The sequence below is a fragment of the Microcaecilia unicolor genome, chromosome 9 (assembly GCF_901765095.1).
Source record: "Microcaecilia unicolor chromosome 9, aMicUni1.1, whole genome shotgun sequence".
NCBI classification, from domain to species: domain Eukaryota; kingdom Metazoa; phylum Chordata; class Amphibia; order Gymnophiona; family Siphonopidae; genus Microcaecilia; species Microcaecilia unicolor.
Genome location: NC_044039.1, coordinates 173,034,010 through 173,059,074, shown reverse-complemented (window position 1 = coordinate 173,059,074; position 25,065 = coordinate 173,034,010). Strand labels below are relative to the sequence as shown.

Below are 25,065 nucleotides of genomic sequence, written 5' to 3'. Positions count from 1 at the left end.
TGAGATGGGACTTGGGATAATTTATGACGAACCCCAGTAGCTCTAGCACCCGAATAGTCATTCGCATGGACTCCAGAGCACCCTCTTCCGAGGTGCTCTTCACCAGCCAATCGTCGAGATAAGGAAACACATGCACTCCCAATCTGCGCAGCAACGCTGCAACTACAGCTAGGCGCAGACGCCAGGCCAATAGGCAGTACACGGTACTGAAAGTGCTGTGTTCCTAGCCGAAATCGAAGATACTTCCTGTGAGCATCAAGATGTGGGTGTAAGCATCCTTTAAGTCCAGAGAGCATAGCCAATTGTTTTCCTGAATCATGGGAAGAAGGGTGCCGAGGGAAACCATCCTGAACTTTTCTCAGACTAGAAATTTGTTCAGAGCCCTTAGGTCTAGGATAGGACGCATCCACCCTGTTTTCTTTTGCACAAGGAAGTACCTGGAATAGAATCCCAGCCCGTCTTCCCCTGGTGGAACGGATTCGACCGCTTGGGCCTGTAAATGGGCGGAGAGTTCCTCCGCAACTACCTGTTTGTGCTGGGAACTGTAAGAATGAGCTCCCGGTGGACAATTTGGAGGTTTGGATTCCAGATTGAGGGTGTATCCTGACCGGACTATTTGAAGATCAGAGGTTATGAGAGGCCACCTTTGGTGAAAAAATATCATCCTCCCCCCAACCAGCAAGTCGTCCGGCACAGACACTTTTTCTGAGGCTATGCTGAACTGGAGCCAGTCAAAAGCCCGTCCCTTGCTTTTGCTGGGGAGCCACAGAGGCCTTAGGTGCACGCTGTTGAGGAGCACTCCTCTTCCCTCCAAAAATCCTCCTAGATGAGGTAGTAGCAGAAGACGCCCGGTGGGAGAGAGAATCCATAGCATCATTGTGCTTTTTGAGTTGTTCAACCAGATCCTCTACTTTCTCACCAAAAAAGTTATCTCCCCGGCAAGGAACATCCGCCATCCACTGCTGGACCGAATGATCCAGGTCAGAGACACGCAGCCATGAGAGTCTAAGCATCACTATACCATGAGCAGCAATTCTGGATGCTACATCAGAAATGTCGAATGTACCCCTGGCCAGGAATTTTCAACACGCCTTCTTGCTGCCTCACCACCTGGCAAAAAGGCTCGGCCTGCTCCGGAGGGAGCGCATCAACCAAGCTAGACAGTTGCCTCACCGAGTTCCGCAAGTGGATGCTCGTGAAGAGCTGGTATGTCTGGATTTTGGCAGCGAGCATAGTGGCCTGATACGCCTTCCTCCCAAAAGAGTCCAAGGTTCTAGATTCTCCGCCTGGGGGCGCCGAGGCATAGTCCCTAGTACTCTTGGCTCTTTTGAGAGCGGAGTCCATCACCATGGAATTGTGAGGTAGCTGAGACTTCATCAATCCAGGTTCCCTGTGGATCTGATATTGGGATTCAGTTCTCTTCGGGATCACAGGGTTAGACAGAGGGAACGACCAGTTTCGCATAAGGACTTCCTTCAGTACATTATGCAAAGGAGTCGTTGCAGCCTCTCTAGGTGGAGAAGGATAATCCACGACCTTGAGCATCTCAGCCCTGGGCTCATCCTCAACCTCCATAGGGAAGGGAATAGCTACAGCCATTTCCAGGACAAAGGAGGTAAAGGAGAGACTCTCCGGTGGAGAAAGTCTCATTTCTGGTAGAGGGGAAGGTTCAGAAGGAATCCCATAGGACTCATCAGAAGAAAAGTACCTGAGATCCTCCTCTTCCTCCCATGAACGCTCATCTTCAGTATCGGACAAGACATCTCTCAGAGCAGTCCGAAACTGAGCCTGCCTTGACGCCGAGGACAGACGTACTTGATGGCGGCGCTGAGAAGTCGACGCCCGCCTAGACTCCGGTGAAGCTTCCTGCACAGACGTAGAGGGAGAGTCGACCTGGGTGGCAGCCGACACCGATGCCGCAGGTGGCACTGAGGTCGGGGACCTCACCACAGGTGAAGGGCTAGAAACCACTGTAACAGAAAGCGCAAGCACCCCCGACACCGAAGCAGACTGACGCAGTAACCCTTCCAGACGCTCTGGAAGCAGGGCCCTGATGCACTCATCGAGAGCCGCCATCAGACAAGGCTGCGGGGTCGGCATAAGAGCCGGTGGCAGAATCTGTCGAGGCTCGGGAGTAGGTACATGGGCTGCTAGACCGACGCATCGGCACCTCCTGAATAGAGGGAGAGCCATCCTCAGCACCAACGTTTCTCGGGTGCCGAATCCCTCGACGCCCCGGAGCTCCCGGCACCGTGTGTCGAAGGAGATAGATGACAGAACTTCTTCGCCTTCGCTCAACGCCTGTCATCGAGACTTCTCGGTACCGATGAGGAAGAAGTGAAATCCTCACGTCTCCTCGTGGACAGGTCCAACGAATGTCGGTCCCGGGGGGCCTGCATAACAGGAAGCCTCGAGACAGGTGGAGACCCACTCGATGCCTCACTGCTCCCAGCACGAGTAAATCGTTCCGCAGCCATTACCTTCACTCCCGACGTCGATGCATCCCCTCAATGTCGAAGGACCGGGCTGAGCCCCAAAAAGCTTCTCTCATTGGGCCTCTCGAGACACTTGGGCCCGTTTCTTCATACAAAGACACAGACTACAAGCAGCTGGGTTATGGTCGGGCCCAAGGCACTGGATACACCAAGCGTGGGTTTCGGTACCCGATAGTCCGGTTGCACCGAGTACAACGTTTGAAGCCGCTGGGTGTCTTCGATGACATGGAAGAAAAAACGGCTTTGGTGAAATCCAAAGACGCGATCGTGCCTGTTAAAAGAAAAAAGGGCACAAAAAGAAGGGAGCAACCTGGTCGCATTCAAAAAGAAAGGAAACTTGAAAAGGGGCAAAAAGTAAAGAAAACTACGGGAGGTTTTTTTTTTTTTTCAAACAGTAAATTGTAAAACAAAAAAGGAAGAAATAAAGAACGCAGAAAACTATTTGCTGGGTCTGCGAGGAGTGGGGAAAAATTTGACTGCACCTCACTGCGGAGGGAAAAATAACTGAGCGGGAATGCTCACGCGACAGGTGGGAAGACGGCCGTGCACGAGCACCAGAAGAGTGTGGCAAAACTTTTTATATATTTTGCTTGCAAAATTGCAGATTCCCCACATGTGAGAACAAGCAGCCTGCTTGTCCTCGGAGAATCCCAGTTTTTCCCCCATCTTCATTCACAAACTTTTTCAGCATCTGTTTCTGTGTCTTACCGAAGTGTTTCACCAGACTGTCCGTCTGTGGATGGCATACTGATGTCTATAAAGTTTTTACTTTGAGCAAGGCACAAACTTGCTTCATAACTTGGGACATACAGCTGGCAGGTTGGGTAGGAATGGCAAAAGAGATCCACTTGCTTAAATACCCCAGGTCAAAAAAACAGACTAAAATCTGTTCCCAGGTCTTCTCCTCCGCTAGGTGTCTACCTAGCAGGTGACTGTGAGGTTGTCTTGTTTTCTGTCTTTCATCCAGGCCGCTTCTTCTGCCTATAGGGTCTGGACTCTGGTTGTGACTGGTAGAAGACTTTGGCTCCTTCTAACGTGCTCTTTGGGGTCAGTTTGGGGTGCTGCCACACCCACTGCTTCAGAGGCAGTGATAGTCTTTCTAGGAACTGCTCCACGAGCACGACTCATGTGATCTCTGGGCTTGTTTGCCCTTCTTGTTGCAGCAATCTCCAGAAGACCTCCTAGAGTAGGTAGAAGAAACTCCAGGGGTTTTCTTTAACTTGCAGGGAACCCTTCTGGAAGCACTGCCTATAGGCCTCAGGGGTGCAGCCCGCTCTCTCCAAGATGGCTGCTTTTACCTCCGCATAAGTGGCCATCTCCGCGGGATTCACATCCTAGAATGCAGTCTGTAAATTCCCCAGATATGCTGTCCATGATGCTTCTGCCCAACCAGCAAAGCAGGCAGTTCTCTCAGAATTGGTCATAAAATAGGCCAGGACATCTTCCCGTACCATTTTCTTTAATACGGAAACTAGATGGGTTGTTGACTGGTTAGGTGCCTGAGCAGCTATCCCTGCCTCAGCCTGTGAGCTGTTATAGCTCTACGAGCTTCTGCAACACTTGCTGATGCACCTGTTGTTGCTACTGCTGCTGTTCAAAATGTGCCTGCATTTAATTTTTGCTGTTGCTGGTTTTGCAGGATCTCTTGCTGTTGCTACTGGCCCTCCACCAAGGCCTGGAGTAACCTTTCCATGTTCTTACTGTAAGCAGCCTGAACCGCACCGTACACCACTAGCTATATTTGTCCAGCACTAGCTATATGCCCCCCTCCCCTAACTAGGGCAGGGCTAACCCTTTTGCCCAAAGTTCCAGCACAGTGCTCTTTATTAGGCCCAGCACCCTGGCTGTCACGGATCCAGATTCCTCGGGCAGGATAAGCTCAGGATTCCACCACTGTTACACATGTGAGACCCCGGGTGAGGGTTATGGGGTGGCCTTGGAATAACTCAACCAAAGTATATAAATGTGAAAGTAAAGGTTTTTATTCACCTCAGCCCTGGGACCTATTTCCTGACAGGACAGGATCATCAGATGCAACAGTTTCTCTATTTAGTAACTGCCTTGAGTAGGCCTCTGGCTAGCAGGCCAAGTAGTCTATGGCTGGTGGGGCTGCCCTGCCCCAAACACAGCCGTGAAGTTCTCAGGTCTTCTGAAACACCGGTCTGGCCCCAGCCAGACCTCAAGAAGGCTTACAAGACTTAACAAGAAACAGAAGTTGGCTTACCTCAGCCAGGTTAGAGAAGTTAAATGTATTCAGTAGAGACATAGACTTGGGCTTCAGTTCTTCCTTCCCTGGGCCTCCTTAACCTCAGCCTGGCCCTGTCTTTTAAACTCCCAGGTATTGACTCCGTTCCTCCTGGCTCATTTCCTCATGTTGCAGGATCAGTGCTCTTAAGGTGGCTCAGGCTAGTACGAGAGAGACTTTTCTTAAGGATGAGGGGCAGTGTTATATAAAAACCCCCTCAACATGGTACTGCAAATATAAAGCATCTGTAGTCTTAGGTAGAATGCAAGAATATGGTCCATCTGATTTAGACAGTAGATTTGCCTTTTCTGTCTAGTCACATTAAAACATCAGATTTAGTAAGTACAGCTTGAAATCCAAGGGCCCTTTTTATGAAAGGGCATTATGTAAATGAGTGGTTAACCAGCATTAACATGCTACCACACAAACATATTAAGGTAGTTTGCCTGATAAGAGGGTGGGGGGAGGGGTTTTTAATTAAAGGTGGGGGGGGGGGGAAGAAGCTGAGTCTTTGGGGAAATTAGTAATTACAAGAGAGGTGGGGTGGGGGTTGACAAAAAGGTTAAAACATTGACGACGGGTTATAGCAACTTGGTATTACATTGACGACGGGTTATAGCCACTTGGTATTCTAACGAACGTTTTCATCTTTGAGATTGTGTATTTTCAGTATGTGGAATGTATTGGTTTGGAAATGTCATCAATAAAATTGTTGAAGCATAAGGTAGTTTGCCTGTTACAATGCATTAAATCATGTGTTAATTTTTCTCAGTTTCTCTCTGAGGAGGTGTGGCATGTACATGGAAGCATTTGCCAGCTAGTGTATCATATTTAGCATGTGCTAACCAGCTAATGCAAAGTTAACATAGGAGCACTGAATGCCTCCATTTTAACATCCTGCAGGTACTGTGTGCTACACGATATGCAATAAAAAAACAAAACAGAGGAAATACCCCCAAAGGTTGCTGCATTAAATTTGGGCTTAGTGCATGGTAAAAGGGTCCCCAAATTACTTACCTTTAGTAGGTATTCTTGGTGGACAGCAAGATACAAATACTCACAGCATGGGTGACATTACCAACAAGGCCCACGTGGGAAAGCTTCTCAAACTGAACACTAAGTACTAGAAGAATTTGAATCACTTCATCATGCATGCATCCCATTTCTTGCCTCCTCCTGTCACATGGGACCCTCTAAGTCTACTTAATTCAGCTCGAGTAGAATACAACTTCTTGGGGAGATAGGGGGGTATTGAGGACTTGTATCCTACTGTGCAAAGATCCACTTCTTGTAATTAATTTGGTTTTCTCGGAGAAGCAGGATAGCAAATCCTCACAGAATGGGGCTCCCTAACTACAGGCTGCTTTCAACACAGAGGGAAAAAGAATAATGGGCTGCAATAAGCAGACAACATATTTTTGGCGGCAACTTGTCATTTTCATCCCTTTTTCTTTAAGGCAGAAAATGCACATATTGACAGCTATCCTTATATTTGAGTCAAAAGAAACAAGAGTTGGGTGGACTTTCTAAGGGCTTTAGTCTGCTCCAAAGAGAATGCCAAGGCTCTCTTGCAATCCAACATGTGCTAAGTGCTTTTACCTTTGGGGGCATGAGGCCTGGGAAAAAACATTGGTAAGATAACAATCCTTTACCTTAAGAAGGAACTTAGAATGGTCTTTTGGGCCCTCTGGGTCAAGAATGGGAGGGAGGAGGATACCTAAAGCCTTTCAGAGTAATAGGATCTCCTTTGCACTCCAGTCTGGTACTTTCTAGAAGAGGAGGCCAGGTTGGAAGGGGGCCAGGAAATGGTCTTTAGAATATTACTGGGCTGTTTGATAAGGTACAGGAGGCTACTATCTCTATCTGCAAAGAGCATGTCTGCAAGCTTTTCTTGAATATACTGGTAAATAAAGCACTCAGTAATGAAGTTCCTGATGCTATAGCTTCATCATCAAATGCATATTGACCATCTTCATCTTTAAGATCAATGTATCGATGTTTATTGGATGTACCTAGCCAGAAATAGTTTTGCCTTTGTGAGACCCATGAACAGTCCCGTCCCCTCCCCCCCCCCCCCCCCCCCCCCCCCCCCCCCCCCCCCCCCCCCCCGGTTATTGGTCCTGCACTTTGGAATGTGTCACCTTTGAATTTGCAACTGATTACCAATACAGCTAAATTTAGGAAAACAGCTTAAGACTTGCTTGTGCTTATTTGTTTATTCTAGCTCTTAACAGAGGGTAGGGTTAAATGGTCATTTCTCTCAATGGAGGAGGTTGACCAGTGAAGTGCCGCAGGAATCTGTACTGGGACCAGTGCTATTTAATTATGTATCATTTATTTCCATATCACTTAATTATAAATGATATGGAAATCAGAATAACGAGCGAGGTGATTAAATTTTCAGATGAAAAACAAAGGAACATAGGGAAACAAAAATCTAGCCCGTTGTTACTGGCTTAACGGCTAGTTAGGAAAGGGATGGTGAATAAGACCAAAAATACTATAATGCCATTGAGGCATATTTTCAAAGCACTTAGTCTTCCAAAGTTCCATAGGTTTGTATCACTCCATGGTGCTTCCACACCTTGAGTATTGCGTTCAGTTCTGGTCGCCATCTCAAAAAAAACATATAGCGGAATTATAAAAGGTTCAAAGAAGAGCAACCAAAATGATAAAGGGGATGGAACTCCTCGTATGAGGAAAGGCTAAAGAGGTTAGGGCTCTTCATCTTGGAAAAGAGACGGATGAGGTGTGATATGACTGATGTCTACAAAATCCTGAGTGGTGTGGAACAACTAGAAGTAAATCAATTTTTTACTCGTTCGAAAAAGTACAAAGACTAGGGGACACTTGAGGAAGTTACATGGAAATACTTTTAAAACAAATAGGAAATATTTTTCACTCAACGAATAGTTAAGCTCTAGAACTTTTTGCCAGAGAATGTGACATTGTAAGTAGTATACAATGACATACTCTGTATTGTTATTTGAATATTTTTACTGCTGTAATTGTCTATTGTTCGTTTGATTTTCTTACTGTACACTGCCTTGAGTGAATGCCTTCAAAAAATGTGGTAAATAAATCCTAGTAAAGTTACTATGATATCTTGATAGTAATGCCTCCCCTGCAGTGCCCAGTCTTTTTGGATGTCTCCCTGCATGTTGAAGCCACAACATTGTGCTAAGCAAAGAAGCATTCTATCTGCTTAAATCTAATCTCCTCATGAACTGCTCCTCAAAGGCTACCATTAACAGAGGTGTAGGGAAGGCAGCAGGAGTTGCCACATCCTCCTCAATCACCTAGGAAATATTAAAAGCAAGGTCTTGGCCATTGGAGGCTGTTGCACTCTCTCCGATACTGAAGAATATGAGTGGTCCTCACATGAGGGGTGCTCTGAAGACACCAGAGACATTGGTGCTGTTGATGCCATGCTCTGATGAGATGCGATGTTTAAGCATCCTGGTTTCTGCCTGGCATTCAGTATCACAAGCCTTCAATGACAAATTCAAGGACAAATTCTCTCTCTTCTTCATGTAGAACTTGGATGATGACCAAGGCCTCTATCAATTCTCAATGTCAAGGAAGAATGATGCATTCTCAATGCCAATGTATCACCAACATCTGCTGAAGCTCCAGGACCCATGGAGATCGGTCCATCAACTACAGCACTGGAAACAAACTTTTCAGCACACACACACAAAAAAAATTCTGTCTGGATGCTTTTCTAATTCAAGAAGCTCTCTCTTAGAAATATAGAAAAACGACAGCAAATAAGGGCCAAATGGCCCATCCAGTAATCACTAACTCCTCCTTTTCCTAAGAAATCCCACATGCCTACCCCATGCTTTCTTAAATTCTGATACAGTCCTCGTCTCCATGACCTCCACTGGGAGGCCATTCCACGCTTCAGCCATCCTTTCCGTAAAAGAGTATTTTCTTAGATTCCTCCTAAGCCTATTTCCTCTTAACTTCATCCTATGCCCTCATTTCAAATGAAGGAAAACTCTGGAAGAAGAAGCATCTGTCAACATGTTTCTAAGAGAGGCCATCATGAATGAGAAAAGCAGCCAAAGCCTGTCTCTATATGTTTTATGACAGAGATCGCTGACCAATTTTGTAGTCGCCCTCTGGACCGAATCCATCCTGTTTATATCTTTCAATAGATGCAGTCTCCAGAATTGCACACAGTACTGTAAATGAGGCCCCACAAGCGACTTATACAAATGCACTCTCATCTCTTTTTTTTTTTTTTTACTGCTGGTCACCCTTCTCCTTATGCACCCAAGCATCCATCTGGCTTTGACAGGTTGCCTTCTTTTACGCGTTTGGCCACCTTAAGATCAAACACAATCACCCCCAAGTCCCGTTATGCTTTCATACACAGAAGCACTTCACTCCTATATTGTACCATTCCCTTGGATTTTTGTAACCCAAGTGCCTCACACTACATATAAACAAACATGTACAAGGATCATGGTTGGGCCCCAGCCACTGCAAGTGTCAGGTATGGGTATCTGGAATGGATGTGTTCTATAGCAGTAGGTGCACTTTTTTAAAGCCACCTGGAGCTTTTTTTCTGGGACATATTGTTTTGAAAAAAACACACACTGAAATCAAATGACTTGATTTTGAGCCCAAGGTCTTTAACTGAGGCATAAACCAAGCTAGCATAAAACCCCACAAAACCTGAAAATGACTTAAAAAAAAAAAAACAAACAAACAAAAACCTAGCTAAGAATAGAGGTCGACCCAAATTTTGGTTATGATACCAAAACTGGGTCAAAATCCTTTTTCTGCAAATGTGTTTTTGGTGGAAGCTAAAAAGTGTGTGCCTTGTCCCATTTGTCTTCCTCCCTCCCTCCCTGCCAAACAGGAGATGCCTCTCCCTCCTGCGCACCTGTAGGTGCCCCCCCCCCCGTATCTTACAATCTCTGATGGTCTAGAGGTGTAGACAGGGGAGGAGTAAATCCCAGTCGCTCCTGCCCATGCTGGCTCTGCTCTCAAAATGACTGCCATGACCGCTAGACTATTGCAAGAGGTCACAGCAGCCATTTTGAGAGTACAACTGACATGGGCAAGAGTAACTGGGGATCACTCTTGACCTGAATATACCACCAGGGACTGTAAGGTAGTCAGGAGGGGAAAGGGTGTAACTCTCTGCCTTTTTTTTTTTTTTTAGTAAAGTGATTGCAAGTAGTGTAGTTATGATCTTGCATAGTAGTTTATATATTTATATAGTAAATAAAGTGCTCCAAATAAATGCTTTTGATAGAAATGTTTAGCGGGAATTTAAGCCTGTAAATTTGGGATGATAAGCTCCTTAGGAATTAGCCTGTGGAGATATTTATTTTATTATTTGTTACATTTATATCCCACATTTTCCCACCTATTTGTAGGCTCAATGTGGCTTACATAGTACCGGAGAGGGAGAGGCATTACAGACTCCGGTATAAACAAATACAAAGTGATGTTGTGTTAAGATAAAGTTCATGTGTCACAGCCACATTAGGGAATCGTACAACAGAAGAGTTGTGTTATGTCCATTACGTTCTTTGTGTTGCAGAGATCAGGCATTTATGTTGGATCGGTAGTGTATGCCTTTTTAAACAGGTTAGTTTTTAGTGTTTTCCGGAAGTTTAGGTGGTCGTTCATAATTTTCAAGGCTTTTGGTAATGCGATCCACAGTTGTGTGCTTATGTATGAAAAACTGGATGCGCAAGTTGATTTGTATTTGAGTCCTTTGCAGCTTGGGTAGTGCAGATTTAGGTACGTTCGTGTTGATTTGGATGTATTTCTAGTTGGTAGGTCGATCAAGTCTGTCATGTATCCCGGAGCTTCACAGTAGATAATTTTGTGAACCAGAGTGCAGGTTTTGAAAGCAATGCGTTCTTTGATTGGGAGCCAGTGTAGTTTTCGCGAAGGGGTTTTGCACTTTCAAATCGCGTTTTTCCGAAGATAAGCCTAGCTGCTGTGTTTTGAGCAGTCTGAAGTTTCTATAAGGTTTGTTCTTTGCATCCAGCATAAATTCAATTGCAGTAGTCTACCTGATTGTATCAGGTTGCGAAAGGTTCTCCTTGGGAAGAATTGTTTCACGCGTCTGAGTTTCCACATTGAGTGGAACATTTTCTTTGTTGTGGATGTCACTTGGCTCTCTAGTGTTAGGTTGCGGTCCATTGTAACGCCGAGGATTTTCAGGCTGTCTGAGATAGGGAGGGTGTAATCTGGGGTGTTGATAATTGTGGGGTTATCCGTGCTGTGTAGGGATGAGAGGATGAGACAGTGTGTTTCTTCTTTGTTTAGTTTTAGTTGAAATGCATTTGCCCAAGAGTCCATGATGTTCAAGCTGATCTTGATTTCGTTGGTGATTTCTATCAGTTTAGATTTGTAAGGAATGAATATTGTGACATCGTCTGCATAGATGAAAGGGTTAAGGCCTTGGTTGGATAAGGACTTGGCTAGTGGGGTCATCATTAGGTTGAAGAGGATTGGTGATAGCGGTGATCCTTGTGGTACTCCGCAGTCTGCTTTCCACAGTGATGATATGTTTGAGTTTGATTTTACTTGATATGTTCTTGTGGTTAGGAAACCCTTGATCCAGCTACGTATGCTTCCACCAATCCCGAACTTATCTAGTAATCTTATTAATATATTACGGTTTACCATGTCGAGTGCACTAGACATGTCGAATTGGAGAAGGAGGATGTTTTTGCCTATTGCTATTTCCTGCTTGAATTTGGCTAGGAGAGCGTAGTACTGTTTCTGTGCTGTGGAGGGGGTGAAAATCTGACTGTAATTCGTGTAATATTGAGAATTTGTTTATATAATCTGTAAGTTGTTTGGCTACCATGCTTTCCATCAGTTTGACTGACAACGGAATGGATGCTACTGGACGGTAGTTAGTGATTTCATTTGTTTTTTTTCTTGGTGTCTTTTGGTATTGGAGTGAGTAGGATATTGCCATTTTCCTTAGGGAAGAGACCTTGCTGAAGCATGTAGTTTAGGTGGGATGTGAGGTCTGCTATGAAGCGGTCAGGGGCGGATTTCATTAGGAAGTTGGGACAGGTATCTACTAGTTTACAGTGAGTGTTGGAGAACCTGCTGATCGCCTGTGCAACTGCATCGACGGTAAGGAGGGTGAATTTTAAACAGGTTCAGTCAGCCAGTTATTCTTCAGTGGTTGGGTCCAACTCATTAAGGAAGATTTTGATGTCAGTGTTGTCCTAAGGTAGCGTGTTGCTTAGGTTTGCAATTTTTTCATTGAAATACTTAGCAAGTTTGTCTGCAAATGGGATGTCTGTATTCGATGTAGTGACCAAGTTGGTGTCTAGGAGTTTGTTCACGAGCTGGTATAATTTCTTTGTGTCTTTGTAATCTGTCCCTATTTTAGTTTTATAGTATGATCTTTTGGTCTGTCTTATTGTGTATTTGTATTTTCTTTGTGATTGCTTCCATGTGTTGAGTGTGTGTTCGTCTTTTGTTTTTCTCCATGCTCGTTCCCTGGATTGCGTTTTTAGCTTTTTCAGTTCATCATTGAACCATGGTATCGAGTTATGCTTACATGAAGTTCTTGTTTGTAAGGGTGCTATTTCATCTAGTATGCATTTGCATCTTTTATCCCATTCCACAAGGTAATATATGAAGTCTGTTTGTGCTGCCCATTCATTGTTGCATATCTGTTGCCAGAATGTTTTCGTTTCTACTTGACCTCTTCTGCTGTAGGATGTGTGTTCTTGTATTTGGTGTAATCCCTTCTTCCGCCAGTGTAGGGCTAAATTTAATTTGTAGTGATCAGTCCATGGTGTTTCTATCCATTTAATATCTGTTATTATTAGGTTCTGGTCTGTTGAAGGTTTGTGTGAGATAAGATCAAGTGTGTGCCCTTTGACGTGGGTTGCTTGAATTTGTGTCCATCTGAGATCCCATAGGTGGAGGAATTCCTTACATTCTTGTGTGTTGATTGAGTTTGGGTCTTCTAAGCGAAGGTTGAGTCTCCTAATACTAGTACATTGGAGTTGGTTACACATGTGTTTGAAATGAAGTCCATGAAGTTAGTCTGGCCTTCGTTCCAATTACCTGGAAGTCTGTAAAACAAGACATAATTCAAATGATCGCGTAGGGTTTTGTTGTGAATTCTGATTGAGGCAATTTCAAGTTGAGGTGTCATGGACTCGGCAGTGGTTTCGGCGGTAAAGTGGGATTGACAGATTAGTGCTATGCCTCTGCCTCTCTTTTCCTTTCTGCTCCCGTGTGTGACATCAGCTGTCACGCCAAATATGGCACAGTCAGCCACTGTAAAAGCACTGTGGCTTTTAGTTTTTAGAGTTGTCATTAGCTGAAGTCTATGTGCGCAGGGGCTATTTGGCTTGGAGGCAAAATATGGTCTTTCATTATTTAAATTATTATATATGTTCTGGCTTGGATACTATTTGGGCAATTATAAAGAATTTCCAGGCTCTGTTGCGTATCATAGAGATGTTGTGTTTTAATCGAGTTTGTGGTATGCAGAAACTAGATTTTATGAAAAAGGAACCTGCAGCGATTGTTTTCAAGTACAAGTACTCATCAGCTTATAGTGTTAGTAGAGAAATATTTCAATATAAAGTTTATATATTAGAAAATATTTTGAGAAATGAATTGCTCTTGATTGAAATTTTTCAGAGCATATAGTTCTTGCATTCAGCGACATCAATGTGATTTTTTATTCTGGATTATGCTTTAGGCTGGTATAATGTCTGCAGTGTAGGCCAGTGTCTAGGATCCTTTACCCTATTATGCTTGTCCTGAATCAGTATTATACTAAATACAAAATGGGAAACATATCTATGCTACTTTCTCTTACTTGTGAATAGTTTGGGTAAGCTTAAAAAGTCATTATTACAAATTCTCACAAAGTTCCTGTCTCAGAGTATATTTAACTATATCTGCATTGACTGGGAACCTAAATGTGCCAGACTTGTTGCAAGTCCTTGTTAAAATGGCTCTCCCAGTTGTCAGCCTGTGCTTGCAGTTCCTGGGACTAGAGGGTAATCTCATGTGGGTTTAGCAGAGGACTGTCAACTGCAAGCTCTGACAATCTCCAGTGGGTCTCATTGGTTCACATTCACATAACGAAGCTTTAGTTTTTGATGTCGGCCAAAACTGGGGGGAAAAAAAAAAAAAAAACAACCCTCCCCCCACCCAAAAAAAAAAAACCCAAACGATTGTCAGCCTCTAGCTAAGATGCTAATTTTTTTTTTTTTTTTGGGGGGGGGGAAGATGGGAGGTGATAGAGTGAAAGCAGCAGACAGGCACAAACTGTCACACATGCATGCTGAAGCAACTCAAGCAGCTTCATTTCCTAAGCTCCCTTGGGGACATCCCTACTATGTGGGCTTGCTACCCTGTTTGCCATTGTAGAAATAAAGCTACTCTTCTTTAAACCAATGTGAACTACTTAACAAAAAAAATCAACTTCTGTGCTCTGCCATATAAAGTGAGAATCTTACCAAATATAACACCTAGAGCAGTGATTCCCAGATTTGTCCCAAAGGATTGTCAATCAGGTTTTCAGAATATCCATAAAGGATATGCATAAGACAGAGTTACATTAGTGCAGTGGGCTGAGAACCTGGTAAACTGGGTTCAATTGCCAGTGCAACTGCTTGTGATCCTGGGCAAGTCACTTAACCTTCCACTGCCTCAAAGCTTAAGATTGAGCACCCACTAGGGACAGAGAAAGTACCTGCATATAACAAAATGCAAACCACTTTGGTTATAGCACAAAAAGGCGGTATACCAAATCCCTGACCCTTTACCCTTCATACACAATGGAGGCAGTGCATAAACATTTTGAATATCTGAAAAACCAGGCTGGCTGGGAATTTCTAGCACAGGTTTGTAACCACTGTTCTAGAATATTTCATCCCCTGCAGCTTGTCTTTATGAAAATGCACAGGCACTGTGCTAATGGAAAGGAAGTGCACGTTTCAATGCATAGGTTATTCCTCAAACAGGAAGGGAAAAAAACCCCACACATTTTTAAAAGAGTGTCCTCACAGAAGATACAAAAAGGTTATTAAAAAAAAACAAAAAAAAAAAAACCCCAAAACACAGTTCTGATGCAGGCTCACATGATAATTCAAATGAGTAAAACCAGCACCACATTTTACGATTACCATAGGGGCAATTTGTCAAATTGCAAACTGTTGACTTTTGAGTCATAATGAAGTGCTATTTCAAGAAACACACTAAAATTGTAAATAAAAATAGTAAAGTAGTATTGAAAAAAATCCACAGATACGTTACCCCTGTCTTCCATAAACTTGTAAAGTTGCTGGAGGAAATTGTCCCTCTCTTCAGGATCAGACTCCTCTTCAGGCTGCGGGGAAAACCAAAGTAATAAGTTCTATGAAACACGAAAGCTAAGATCAAAGCATAGAGTAACAATGATCTAGTGATTAGTCATTCATAATAAAAGAAAATATTTATATAGTGCTGAGTAGAAACACAGCAATGTGTCAGGTCAGGTATGAACACATGATTGTGCAGGTAACTCATCTGCAAGTAAGTGGTAATATAAAAAGGAAATCATACTTCCTGGATAGCTCTAGTCTCACGTGTCTACCAAACAGCCCAGGATAATAAAACATTAAAATGCATGCTGTTGTGCATTATTCATTACATATTTATAATCCTTGAAAACAATTCTAGAGTTAATTCACTGCTCATACTACCTTTTTAAAGGGCTTTTTGTCTCTTCTCCCATATTCTTGCTATTACCAACAGTAATGGAATTAACGTACAGCAGTATGAATATCAAAGAGATAAGTACAAACACAAGTATTTCCATCCTAAGCACCAGATTTAGTTAAGGTAGAAAGCAATAAATGAGGGTACTGGTGATCCAACCTCTTCAAGTAATTATATAAAATATAGCCTGAGAACAAGAACTAACCTCCCCCCCAATAAATCCATCAAAATGAAGGTCACTCCTATGCAAAACACTTTCCCTGTCTTACGGATTTTGACAGTAACATACTCTAACCGACTTATGGAAGATCAGCTCTTATCCAAGTTAGAATCTCTTGAAGGCTCATTTTCTGCAAATGAGTCCTAGGGAGACTGAGCAGCCAAAGACAAAATTTAATATCAGCAAATATAAACTAATACACGTAGAAAACAGTAACCCAAAACCATAGTTACATAATGCAAAGTTTTGCATTAGGAGTCACCATCAAGGAAAAGGATCTAGGTGCCATCATTGAAATATTCTGTGCAGCAGCACCCAAGAAAGCAAATAAAATGTTAGAAATTAATAGGAAAAGAATGGAGAATAAAACAGAGAATATTAACATGCCCTTGTATTACTCTGTGGTGCAACTGCACCTCAAATATTGTGTGTAATTCTGGTCACCACATCTCAAAAGTGATATAGCAGAAATAGAAAAGGGTGACCAAAGCGATACAGAGGGTAGAACAACCTATGAGGAAAGGCTAAAGAGGCTAGGACTCCAGCTTGGAGAAGGGACAGTTGAGGGAGATATGATAGAAGTCTATTAAAATCATGAGCTGAATGAACAAGTAGATGTTAAATCACTTGTTTTCTCTTTCCAAAAGTAAAAGGACTAGGGGGCTCATAAAATTACTAAGTAAAAAGTTTAGATCAAATTGGAGAAAACATTTCTTTATTTAATGTGTAATTAAACGCTGGAATTTGTCATCAGAGAATGTGGCAAAAGCAGTTAGTATAACAGTTTAAAAAAAAGGTTTGGACAAGTTCCTGAAAGAAAAGTCCATTTACTATTAAGGCAGACTAAATCCATTGCTACCTACTTTTCTCTTTTGGGAACATCAGGTAGTTGTGATCTGGATTGTCCACTATTAGAAACATAATGCTGGGCTTGATAGACCTTTGGTCTGTCCCAGTACAGTGGTGCATATGTATACTTATGTATCAAAATACATCCCACTTATTTTTGAAGAACCATTATGATACATGTATAGTTTGCTAAATACAAAAACAAGCTCGGACTTCTTTTTAGTTACAGAGTAAGATGATGATGAAATTAGTACACACATTCATATATATTATAAAACTACCCTAAAGAAAGCTATAGCACACGATAGCTGAAAAATCAGTTCCACTTACTCGAAGAGCCAGACAACTGCAACAATCACAAAACTAATCTTTTTCTGATGGGGGCAGGGGGGGGGGGGGGGGGGGGAGAAACAACTGAATTTAACCTCCGTGGAAATCCAGCTCCAATATCAATTTTCCAAGGTTTGGATTTTAGATTACTTGTCTTTTCCAAATCTGAGCTTAAGGCAAGATACATGGGGCCAGATTAACATTATATTGGGCTCTAGGCTAACACACATTTATGGGTCTTCCATACTACCGACTCCCATATACTTGGTTTCTTCCCCCCCCCCCCCACCTCCTCCTCCATTGTCAGTGTCCTCTTCTACATCTTTTCAATTATGACCTTCCCCCTACATGTCACCTCTTCAGAAGTAGCACAGAAAAGTAAACAGCCTAGCCCTAGGCATCACAGCAGCGATAGCTTGTGAGTGAGCATGAGGACTAGGCAAGTACATGCTTCAAATAGAGTGGTTTAATGTTTAGAGCTGGAGAGCTGCCAAATTACCCAGTTCCAGGAAGGAGATTTTAGGCCAGTACTAGCTTTCTGACAACCCTATCCCAGTATATTATGGGACTTCACTAATTTCAGTCGATAGAAACAAGCACACTGAATTGGGATGTCAGTCCAAAAACAGGGCTGGAACTGGGTAACTTGGCTCTAGAGCAGTGGGCTACAAACCTGGTAAGATGAGTAAGTCATTTTCATCCTCCACTGCCTCTGGTACAAACTAGAGAGAAGTCAAGGGTGGACTGTCCCAGAGTGAGATTTACGGACAATGTGTCTGAAGTATAAAATGTATATAGTTTTACACATGAAAAGCTTCACAAGTAGAAGCAGCAAAGGAAATTCAATCTAGCTTTCCTTCTGATAGGATATAGGCAGAAAGGAGCCAGTACTAGGCCAATTTTCAAAAGAATTTGCCCTATTAACAATAGTTAACTAGATAAAATTCCTCAGACTGAATATGTCCCTTCACTTACCATGTGTACAGGTACATTTATAGCAGTGAACTTCCCCACTTCAGACCAAATTTATCCAAAACTATCCCCACCAGAGACATACACATACAAACACACTCTTGTTCTACAAGTGCATACACTCTCACCGTTCAGGCACATATATGCACTCTCTGTTCTGGTGCTGGGCTGCTCATGTGCTCAGTCAGTCAGACCTCCCCCCCCCTCCCCCCCAAAAAAAACCCCCTTAAGTTTTTCACATTTGCTGTTTATTTTTTTCCTCAGCTTATAACAGCTCCCCTCCCCACTTCACTCATTCGTCTTATATTTCTCTCTCCCCCCCCCCCCCCCCCCCCCGCAAAGACACTCACTGTTCCACTGGCTCTCTCCAAGGCCTCATATACAGCTTAGTATCCCCCTACTCAGCACTTGCACAGGAACTTACCCCAGTTCAGTCCCTCTTTTCTCTGGCTACAGCAGCTGGATTCTACCATAGTCTCTAAATTGGAAGGGGGAGCATAAGAGAGCCATAGAGAGCTAAACTCTAAATAAATATCCACAGCCTTTGTCTTGAAGCTAAAAGGATGGCTAATTTACAAATCTGTAGAATCCAGAGTACCCCCTCCCCAACACACACACACACAAACAGTTGGCAATGAGCACAATGTATATTGTGAAAGAAAAGGAAACTTAAGATAAAAATAAAAATATGTTGTAGTAAATTGTGGTTTCACTAAAAAGGAGTGAATGAGAATGGTAAAATGAGTGGATAATAATTAGGGATAGTTTGACTGATTGAACGTGATAAAATGTTTTAATGTATATTAAAAAAAATTCAACAATTTTGAAATATATGGAATATAATTATATGAGATTATATTAATCTGGCTCCAGAGATACAGTACATTCAGGTTAATGAAATACTTTCCTCTCCAAATGGGCTCTCAATTTAAACTGTACCTGAGGACACAACATATTTCACAAGTCTGGACAGATGCATACACACAATATTAAAACTGAATTTCACAAAACCATTAGCGCAAGCCACTGATTTTTTAAAATGGAAGTATACCCATTTTAACAGTTTTTCAGAAATAAATGTGATTGAAAAAATGGTAGGCAAGTCCAAATATCAAATCATGCTACAAGATCCCTCCTCCCCAATACTTTTTTTCCAATTGCTGTGAGAAATGATTGATAACCAAACTTTACAGATCTCAGCATGTTTTACGTGGAACAGTCCAAGAGTGTCACTGTTGCTACAGCAAATTAGATGACACACACTGTTGGAAATGAGTAGAATACCAAAATGAAGAAAAATGTTTCTTTTTAGTCTTCCTGTAAAACACATTTATTTAATAACCTCCTCCCCCCCCCCCCCCAAAAAACCAACCCAACCCCCCCCCCCCCCCAACAAGACCACAAATTCACAAAACTGTGCTGCCAAAAAATACTGGGGAAAAATAATATTTCACAGGATTAAACGAAAATTAAAATTACCTAGTTTAAAACCAGAGAAATCTGGCAGTGTTTGCTGAGTGCTGAGTTGTCAGGCTCACTGAACATGTGGTCATACTTTAGGGTAAAGTACAATAAATGGTAGGCCTCTGTAGCTTTTATACTTACAAAGGCTAGCTCAAAGGATAGAAATAGCCTTACACGTGTGTTTCCAAGACAGATGCTCACAAAAATCTCATTAATATAGGCTAATAATTTATTTCCAACTAGACCAGAAATCCTGCTGTTTAGGTATAGATGTCTTTCTTTTTTCAGCAGAAATTGCAGCTGCCCAAGATTTAGCTGCAAACCATCCTGCCCACACTTCTCTCTTTATATAGAAAATCTGAGGCGAGGCAGGAGATGTAGGGTGGAAATAATCTAGAACAGTCAATAGCCCCCTGTGGTTGGTATCTCAAACCCACCTCCTCTTTCCCACCAAGGACTCCTGCCTGAATCAAGTGAAAAGAAAAATTTAAAAAACCCCAAAAAACAGTTAATATCACCTGGACTGAACTTTCAAATTATAACATCTGCTTGAGTTAATGGAGTATAAGGATTTCATTGTAAATGTAAGTAAACAGTTGAGCAAAAAGTAGTGCAGCAAGATTCATCATGTAATTTGCGTGGCAAACTCAAACCTAAATACTTTTTGCCAAAACTGTGTTAGGAAGTTTCTAGGTTTTCTACTCTTTCTGAGATTTGGTAAAAACTTGCTTGCAAGTCACTTCTAGTTCAGCTCCAAGACAGAGTTTTCATGGCACAATCAACTTACTCTTCCTTTTCATGTATCTGTATTGGCATTCTTTGCAGTACAAAGCATGGCAGCAGTTTGCAGTGCTCAGGAGAATAAAACAGAGGTTATGAATAACTAGGAGTCACTAGCAGTGCAAAGAGCTAGTGACTCCATTCCGGAACAGTATCTGTATTACAAAAGTAGTGATAAATTTAATATTCCTTTATTTTTGTATGCTTACCTCCCCCCCCCCCCACCCCGTTTACTAAGCCACACAGCAATGCCGACACAACCCATTCAAAGTGAATGGGCTGTGTCGCAATTAGCGAACAGCAGCCGCTAGTGTGGCTCAGTAAACAGGGGGGTTAGTGCTTTTTTTTTTCTATGAACAGCATCTGAGAGGGAAAAATGTATTTTTAATATTTGATTGCCCAAAATTAGAACTCAATTCTAATCATAGAATTTCAACCTTGAAAAGAAAATGAATATAAAATGGAGCCAGACCATTGCTTCTCATTCTGAAGGACGAGTCCATACTCCTTTTTAAGTTTAACTATCGGTCACAACATTGAAAGACATTTGATCAGAGTCCCTTGCAATAAAGAGTCTGAGTCAGGCTCTCAGGCTATACTGCTCAATGAGAGCAGCTGCGGGTACACTGGAGGCTCAATTCAGAATTCAGCATAGTTAATGTTTTCTTGCATCTCACGAAGAACTATAGTGATGGTGAGTAAAAAAAAACTTTTAAATAAATGAATGATACTGCGCCTGATATGTGCTACCTCTAGGAACAGGTTCACTGGGCTTGTGCTGCATGTCAGAGACCAAAACAAACTTACAAGGCCAGAAAGGTAGCACAAGTAGAAATGCAGTGGCCTGTTTACACACACTAAGCTTTAGTTTGGAAGAAGGAACAACTCAAATTAACTATAGTTAACCTGGAATATATGATATGCACTCAGATGGCCAATAAAGTGTGCTTGCAGCAAAATACAGTTTCTTACACTCCCACAGTCATTGGGAATCCATTTCTAATGACCAGGTATTTGACAGTACTGCTTAAACATATTAAAGGTACAGACAACTTTGCTTCCATTAAATATAATTTTCTTCTTAAATATTTTTCTTTGTAGCCAGCAAACAATGAGCTTGCTAGTGTTCCTTGCTGCTGTAATTAATCTCTTAGATGCTTTCCCTCATGTACTTAGGCCAAACAATTCTATCTTGGCTGGAATTAAGACTGCTGGCTTGTCAAATAAAATGCTACATTTTTTTTTTTTTGGGGGGGGGGGGGGTAAAGAAAGGCGTTTTGTTTATCATTTGCATTCAATTGAGTGCCATGCATGATAGAACAACGGCAAAACACAATAAAAGTCAGATAAATTTGTGTTTTTCCTTTGCTGTTAGGATACGTTGCCAACAGTATAGAACAGAACACTAACAGGCAACAGTTCACACCCTATAAAAAGGCAGCTTGCTTAGTCTCGATAACTGTAAGAATGCACACAATCCAGACAATGAATTTAAGAAATCTCTGCATCTTTTCCCATCATCTTCAAAAAACAAAAAAGCCCATATCATTTCCTAAAATTTGAAGACTTATTTTAAACAAGATAAGTTGTAGATTTGAGCCAGTATTCAAAAATGTTATTGTATTAGTATGAAAATGATCAATCGTATGTCGCATTAAAAGGAGCAGACGAGGCATTCTAAAAGACATCCACAACCTTAGCAACAGGAACACTGACACTGCAGATTAAACATATCTGATGCCTACCTGTATGCCGCATTCCTTCCATATGCAAGTCTCATATCTCCTTTCTCCCTACAGTCTATGTGAATTTCAGTCAGACTTGCTGAGATCTGCTTTCTTCCTCAGTGCAAGGCATCTGCACACTTACTGCATTACTAGCATTCTCTCCCAAATGTAACAAAAAAAAAAAAAAAAAAAAAAAAACCCAGACATTACATGAAAGCACAAGAAAACGACAGCCCATCTGAAAGCATCTGGCAAACCTCAGCTGGCAGCCTGCCAAGCCTCTGCTAAGCCTTCCTGTCCCCTTTGAGCATGCTCAATTCAAACCAACAGCAGGTTACCGTGGCAACACTCTAGGCAGCCCCCAAGTAGGAACAACCATTCTGTTTCCAATGTGTCCAAACCACACACAGTACTGCAGGGAACATAGCAGTAGCAGCTTGGCTTTTCAAATACAAAGCTAGCTTGCACATACAATATACAGCACGGCATATATTATAGGGACCACTTGTGTGCCGAGTGTAAGAGGGCCAGTATGTCATACTATCACAACCCTGAATTTAAAAAACAGAATGCACAGTGTGATTCAACTAAAACCAAAGTTATAAAATAAAAAATTCATACACAACACACTCTTAAACATAATTTCTTATGACAAAAACCTATCAAGTAAGAGCAAAATATCTGAAAGTCCCACAGCCTTATACAAGGATTTCAAAAGCAGCAGTGCATGTGTCCTTAGGGTATGGGACACGAATGACCAAAAATGTTTTCCAGATCTTCAATATTAAGTTTTTTTATTATTATTTTTTTGTATTTGTGACATTTATATCCCACATTATCTCAAGGAATCTTGAGTTCAATGTGGCTTACAGCAAATGTAGCAGTGGAAAGGAACAGAGTAGTACTAGTGTAGTAAGTTAATTATGTTTGTCTTTCTATCTCCTATGTTAGTGTTTCCCCAAGTCAGGCCCCGGAGTATCCCTTGCTAGTCAGGTTTTCAGGATATCCACAATGAATATGCATGAACGAGATTTGCATATAATGTCAGCAGTGTATACAAATCAAGTTCATGCATATTCATTGTGGATATCCTGAAAACCTGACTAGCAAGGGATACTTCGGGGCCTGACTTGGGAAACACTGTCCAATGAAATTGAAATCTGCTCCGAAATTTTGTTTTCCTTCTTGAACATTTAAGGACAGTCCAGTTCATGAAAGCCTCATTCAGGAAGATGTGACATACAAGCAAAGGCATTTCCTTGCAGGGCCAGCCCAAAGGGTATTTGATGCCCTAAGCAAAACTTCAGCCACACACCCTCCTCCCGCCCCCCACAATGGGTGGTTCAAGGCCCTCCCCAGTGTCCAGCATCTCCCTCCTTCCCTCGTAATGTCCCCTACTTGGTCTCCAGCCTTTTTTTTTTCCATTCCTTTCCTTCCCTCCTTCCACTTCCCCCAAGTTCCACAGGTTGTTCAGGTCTTACCTACCTTCCCTTCCAGGGCAGGAACATGGCACTCAGCAGTTATAGAAGATGCATCATGGCCGGCGTGGGGTCTTGGGTATGTGCAGACGCTCAAGAGCGCCACACTAGCCATGATGCATCTTCTATAGCTGCTGAATGCCACATCCCCATCCTAGAGGAAGGTAGGCAAGACCTGAACAACCTAGGTTAACTTCTCACAATGTAATCCATAACTGATTTGTAACAAATTGTATTTCCATTATTCACAATGTATTGTAAGCCACACTGAGCCCGCAAATAGGTGGGAAAATGTGGGATACAAATGCAATAAATAAATAAAATAGGTGGAGGGAGGGGTGGATAGAAGGAAGGAGAGAGATTGTGGAGACCACAGTGGGAGCTGGAGACCAAGTGCCAGTACCGCTCCCTAAATTGTGCTGCCCTAACTACCTAGTCTGCCTAGTTGTTGGGCCTGTACGGCTTCCTTGGCTGATGTAGTCATCAATTGCTAATCTTACACAGACAAATCTTTAAACAAAAAGAGACTCAATATGTTTCACTAGAAACTCTGGCATGCTACAAACCTGACATGGACTTATGTATCAAAATGTCACACAAGCAACACATGCTCATTCACCATCTCAGATAGCAAATGAAAAAGAAAAGAATTTGGATTTAACAATCCAAACAACATGTGCACATATTTTGAAACATCAAAACACACACTCTAAAATCAATAAAATGTGAAAAAATAGCTGGCAGCCTGCCTAATTTATTAAGCCAGTCCTAAGCGTTCACCTTGGGTGGCTGCTTTTACAGAGTAGCAAAGAGCCCACTGCTTTGCATTCACCGCAGCTGCTAAGAGTTACAAGCTCAAATAACCATCAGTACATACTTTTACCTACTCTTCTTTGGGGTGATTTTCAAATAGACTATTTCTCCCATATAAACATTCATTAACCTGAGTATAGATTAAATAAAATGTACATGATTTATTTATAGAAAATGTATAAGAATGCATTCCCAGCTGTGTTGGAAACACAATTCTGTAAGTGGGCACCTCCTTTTAGAAACCCTGATGCAACATGGTGACGGCCTATTCAATAAGGGCATCTGAACGCCCAGATTTTGTTGTGCCAATGAATGTCAGAAACTCAATTCAAAGTGTAGAGTGAGGGATAACCTCTCTGTGATCTAACACCATAAAGGAATGGTGGGGGAAAAGACCTTAGATGACTGTGGTATCCTTAGGAGTGGAGAAGTAGCCTAGTGGTTTAGTGCAGTGGACTTCGATCCTGGGAACTGAGTTCGATTCCCACTGCAGTTCCTTGTGACTCTGGGCAAGTCACTTAACCCTCCATTGCCCCAGGTACAAAATAAGTACCTGAATATATGTAAACCGCTTTGAATGTAGTTGCAAAAACCTCAGAAAGGCAGTACATCAATTCCCATTTCCCTTTCCGATGCCAAAATAATGTAATATCACAGCTTCTATCATCCATCACAACCCCCCCCCCCCCCCCAACCAAACCAATAAATAAAATTATTGTTGGTGCAAACAATTTCTATCAACAAAAGTGTATAATGACATAATTAGTTTTCATATAACCAAGTCCAAAAAGAACTGGTTATATGAAAAGTAATTATATCACTATACACTTTTGTTGATAGAAATTGTTTGCACTGACAATTTTTTTCATAAAAAATCATTTATTGGTTTGGTTGGGGGGTTTTGTGATAGATGATAGAAGCTGTGAACTGTGGTTCAGATGTTGTGATAATACATTATTTTGGC

General features: G+C 42.1%; 1 protein-coding gene across 3 annotated transcripts in view; it reads right to left on the bottom strand.

Annotated features, from left to right (window-relative positions):
• Positions 1–25,065, bottom strand: part of ARID4A (AT-rich interaction domain 4A) — a 195,702-nt gene that overhangs the window by 107,159 nt on the left and 63,478 nt on the right. For all 3 annotated transcript variants that reach the window (XM_030214162.1, XM_030214163.1, XM_030214164.1), the window contains exon 12: positions 15,025–15,097. In XM_030214162.1, the coding sequence (XP_030070022.1) occupies positions 15,025–15,097 (73 nt within the window). The remainder of the gene's footprint in view (positions 1–15,024; positions 15,098–25,065) is intronic.